Below are 5,161 nucleotides of genomic sequence, written 5' to 3'. Positions count from 1 at the left end.
ATTGATTCGTTTCTTTTTGGAAGGGATTATTAGCCCCGGTAAAGGAGATCCTCAGTTCAGCTAACAAGTTTCTGCAACTTACCTCAAGCTAAACAGAGTCGTGCGTGTATCTCTGTGTGTGTGTGTTTGTGTATGTGTGTGTGTGTTTATTTGTGTGTGTGTGTGTGCGTGAGTTAAGGAAACTTGCCAAATGTTCTCTCTGAACTTACCAGCGCGGGAATCAATCCCGGGTAATCTCGCTTGCCAGGCGAGCGCTCTAACCATTGAGCTACAGCATAGGGTGGGCAAACAAGGAGAAATTACTTCGACTCTCGGGCGTGTGGGTCGATAACCCGAGAACACCGATTGAAAATTGTTGTTGAATAAAGCAGAGTGGATGTGAGTAGACATATTTGCACACAGCGAGTTGTCGGGATCTGGAATGCATTGCCTGAAAATGTGGTAGAAAACGATTCGATAATTTTAAGCGAGAAGTGGATAATTAATTGAGGAGGACAAGTGTGCAGGGCTTTGGGGAGAGCGCAGGTGGATGGGGTTGATCAGGGTTATGGAGAAAGAGCGGGGGATTGGGATTGATTATGGCAATGAGGAGCCAGTGGGGGCGTTGGGTTGATCAGGCTACGGAGAGAGATGGGGGCATGGATTTCATCAGGGCTTTAGGGAGAGCGCGGGAGAGTGGAGTTGATCAGGTCTATGGCGATAGTGTGGGGAGTGAGGTTGATGAGGGCTATGGGAAGTGCACGGGTTTGTGGGTTTGCTGAGTTCTCTGGGGAGAGCGCGCGGAAGGTAGTGGGGTTGATAAGGGCTATGGGGAGAGAGCGGGGGATTGGGATGGTAAAATAATAATAATCACTGCATTTGATACTGCGCCTTATCAAGTCTTTGAGACGTCTCAACGCGCTTCGAATATTATACTGTGATGTGCCGTAACTGTATTTTGTGAGAGAAATGCGGCTGCCAATTGCAAACAGCAGTGTCTCATGAACAGTCATGGATTGACTGAAGTGTGTTAGCGGTTTCCAAAGACCAAGCATAGACACGATGGGCCGAATGGCCTCTTTCTGTGCTGTACAATTTCACGGTTCGATGATGCTATCAAGATCTGAAGAAACGACAGACACAGAGAATAGACTTGCATCACTTTATTGATCAGATCTCTGACTTTCCAATGGCAGAGACAAGCAAAAGCTCCCGCCACCCACTCCCTGCCGCAGTAAAGCCATTCATGACAGACACTAATTAGACGCGACATCACAACAACAAGCTGGTTTGATAATATTCCATCACTTTTTTTATATCAATAACACTTTGTAACTTTTCTTCTGCAACAACGTTGAAAAAGGAACAAATTTGTCCCTGATGTCAGTGAAACGTCCCCTCGGGAGGTTTGAGCAAAGCGAGCGCAGGTTATAGACCGGAGAGGGGGATGGGGGCGGAAGTGATAGTCCCCTCCCTTCCTCTTCTATCTGAAACCTACTCAAAATCAGATGGGGTGAGAGGTTTCAGCGATGAGAGCTGGTTCTTCCATCCGATTTGGACATAGTTGGGCACATTTTCCTTGGTGAACATACGCTCCCCACAGAAGTGCTCGTCCTTGCAGAGAATCCACACGCCTTCTTTGATTTTGTGCGATGAAATCTCACCACCGATTTCTTTTTTTATTTGATCCACGTTGTCGATCTCCTCAAATATATCTTTTCTCGCGCCTGTATAGTTGACGTTTTTATAAAGAGTAATTTGTGGGTTTTCCAGAGACTCCTTAATCACCCGCAGGCTGCTGATTTTCACAGCAAAGTCGTTCAGGTTCATGTACTGGCCGACTCGGTATATTTTGAATTCACCCTGAAATGCTTTTTTGGTGAAAGCAACCCAGGGATAGCCCTCAACCTTCAGCGAGCGAGCACGGTTCGAAAAGTCCTTCATGTCTGGGACATCTTCGGTGTAGGTTTGACCTCCACCTCCCAGAGAGGTCTCATTGTAGAGGGTGATACTCATCTTCTCTGTTCGTCTCGAGCGGAGTCTGACAACTAGTCGGCTGGATGGAAGTGTCAGCGAGTGTCTGGTGATTGCTGCTCTCTACCCGGATTTATATAGGATGTAGCAAGGACGTAGTGTGCAATTGCTGAAATAGAGCCAATTTGTGATCAGGTGGTTGTTTGGGTTTACCAGGAAGGCAATCGGACCATCTTATCTGCTGAAACAGGTCTCATTAGCATCGCGTTTGGCACCGCTCAACGTTCATTATTTATTGGTTTACTGTGTTGATATGTGAGTTTCATCCAACACACACGCGCACACACAAACACACGCGCACACACAAACACACACACACAAACACACGCAAACACACACACACAAACACACACACACGCAAACACACACACACAAACACACACACGCAAACACACACACACACACAAACACACACACACACAAACACACACGCAAACACACACACACAAACACACACAAACACACAAACACAAACACACACACAAACACACACACACGCGCAAACACACACACAAACACACAGACACACAAACACACACACACGCAAACACACACACACAAACACACACACACACGCAAACACACACACACAAACACACACAAACACACACACACACATCCAATGGCCAAAAATGTACTAAGAATGTACAGCTTTGAAACACCCAACCCACGCAAGCCTTAACCCGTTCACTATTTCTTCAGACCTAACTCTAATTACCCGCCCTATCCCCATATCCCCTAATGCCTCTGTTGTTTAAATGTCTGTCAGTCTCAGCCTTGAAGATGTTCAAGGACTGACATCTACAGCCTTCTGGGGGAGTGAGTTCCATAAGTTCACTGCCCTCTGAGTGAAGAAATGTTTCCTCAACTCTGTTCTAAAAGGCTGACCCTTAATTTTCAGACTGTGACCCCTGGTTATCGATTCTCCTACCAGGGGAAACAGACCCTCAGTGTCTACTTTATCAGCCCTTTAAGAATCTTATCAGTTTCAATGAGATCCCCCCTAATTCTCTGTACTCTAGAGAATATAGCCTTAGTTTTAACATTCATTATTTATTGGTTTACTGTATTGAAATGTGAGTTCCATCCAACATAAACGCGCACACAAACGCACACGCACACACACTCACAACAACAAGATTCCATTTATAGAGTGCCTTTCACGTCGGGAGGACGTCCCAAGGCGCTGGATATTTGGGTCAGGTCCCGAGCATTGGGGGGTAAATGGTCAGGGTGAGGGGAGGGAAGGGAGGGAGCGAGGAGGGAGTAGAGAGTCGAGAGTGGAGCTGAAGGTTCGGTCAAAGAGAAAGATCTTGAGACCGGCCTTGAAGGAGGAAAGGGAGGAAGCGGCGAAGGCACTGGGGATAGAGTTCCAGAGCCTCAGGGCTGAGAGGCTGAAGGCCCGACCACCGATGGTAGGGCGTTTGGGGCGGGGGATGTGGAGCAGACCGGAGCCGGAGGAACGGAGGGTACAGGCAGGTAGGTAGGGGTTAGGGGGACACCCACACGCACACACACACCTCCAACTGCCAAAACTTTACTAAGAATGTACACCATGGAAACAGCCAACCCATGTAAGCCCTTAACCCGTTCATTATTTTTACCATTATCCTTCTATTCCCCTCTCCCTCGTGTGCAATAATAATCCTAGCATTCCAACAGCGCCTTATCAAGTCTTTGGGACATTACAAAGCGATTCACCGGCCGCACAGTCAAGCGTAGTGACTGTGTGTTTTGTGGGCCAAACATGACAACCAATTGCGCAGAGCCACAAACAGCTGTGGATTTAAGTGACCAAGTTTTTTTAAAAATTACTTTTTTTGGAAGGGATTATTACCCCCAGAAAAGCGATCGGCCAATCGACTAGCAACCGGGTTCCTAATTACTGCTGGTAAAGAGAGGCTCATGGCGTAAGGAAACTTATCCAACATTTTGCCTTGTCCGGAAATCAAACCAGGTCTCTCGCTTGCGAGAGGAATGCTTTGACTACTCAGCTATAAAACACCATTAAGATCGTGGCTGATTTGTACCTCACTCCAATTGCCCGTCCTTGCCCGATATCCCTTGGTACTCTGAACTTAGGAACATTTATCCAGCTCCGTCTGGGCAATGTGAATCAATCCAGCCATAATCCACAGAGCGTAGAGCGAGATTCTATATATCCACTAGCCTTTTAGTGAAAAAAATCCACAACCTCACTCCCCTATATGAAGCAGATTTCTGAAGGGTAGATGGATTATGGAATATGGGGATAGGGTGGGTAAATGGAATTACGTTATAAGAGCAGCCATGATATTATTAAATGCCGGGGCAGGATCGAGGAGCCGAGTGCCCTAATATTGCTCCTATGTCTTGTGGTCTTATTCTTATTTCTCTGTTACATTGCCCCAGTCGCAAACTTATATCTATGTTTCCCAGTTACAGATCCCACAACTCGTGCAAACAGCCTATTTATTTTATCCAGCTTATTCCTGTAGCTCAGGGGTAAGTGCACTCAACTCACAATCGAGATTACCTGGGTTCGATTCCCGGCCAGATCAAAACCTTAGGCAGGTTTCCTTAGTCTAAGAGCTTGCCGCTATTTACCTAGTAGGAAGTTGGAATCAAGTTGTGAGTCGATTCATGTACGGCATTTCCAGAATGATAATCCCTCCAAAAAAAATTATTAACATGAATGTGATCACTCAATCCACGAATATTTGTGGGATACCGATATGTGTAATTGGCTGCCGTGTTTCCACCACAACATATATAGTCACTTCACTTTGCAGTATAATCTGCGAAGCGCTTTAAAACGTCTCCAATACGTGACATGGCGCTGTATTCGAATGCAAGAATTGTTATAATACTATGTAATACAGATTGTGGAGTCATGTAATATTCTGTTTGGAGCCAGAGGACATGGCAAGGCTTATTTGGACTGACAGCAACACAGCTTGATTGAAGCTTGTTTTGCACAATGTGTCGATATAATCAGGGTGTACCAGGCATTGAATGTTTCCGAGAAAATTCATCAGAAGAAAATTAGCTGGCATTCTGGCAAAGTCCTCTCCCTCTGCGTGATACCATTTTTTTGTGGGGGGTCAGCCGGGTGTCTGACATTTGCTTGTTCGCATAGGAGTGGGGGAGTGGGTCTCGTTGGGGTAAG

The 5,161-nt window shown here is 46.2% G+C and overlaps 1 protein-coding gene across 1 annotated transcript; it reads right to left on the bottom strand.

The window, feature by feature from the left end:
- Positions 1 to 1,129: 1,129 nt before the first annotated feature.
- LOC103172434 (epidermal differentiation-specific protein-like) lies at positions 1,130 to 2,064 on the bottom strand. The gene is given in 1 exon segment (NM_001292407.1): positions 1,130 to 2,064. A coding segment is annotated over 1 exon segment (522 nt). The 5' UTR covers positions 1,996 to 2,064; the 3' UTR covers positions 1,130 to 1,473.
- Positions 2,065 to 5,161: the final 3,097 nt, after the last annotated feature.

The sequence above is a fragment of the Callorhinchus milii genome, unplaced genomic scaffold (assembly GCF_018977255.1).
Source record: "Callorhinchus milii isolate IMCB2004 unplaced genomic scaffold, IMCB_Cmil_1.0 Scaffold97, whole genome shotgun sequence".
Classification (NCBI taxonomy): domain Eukaryota; kingdom Metazoa; phylum Chordata; class Chondrichthyes; order Chimaeriformes; family Callorhinchidae; genus Callorhinchus; species Callorhinchus milii.
This window is presented reverse-complemented; position numbering and strand designations above follow the sequence as displayed.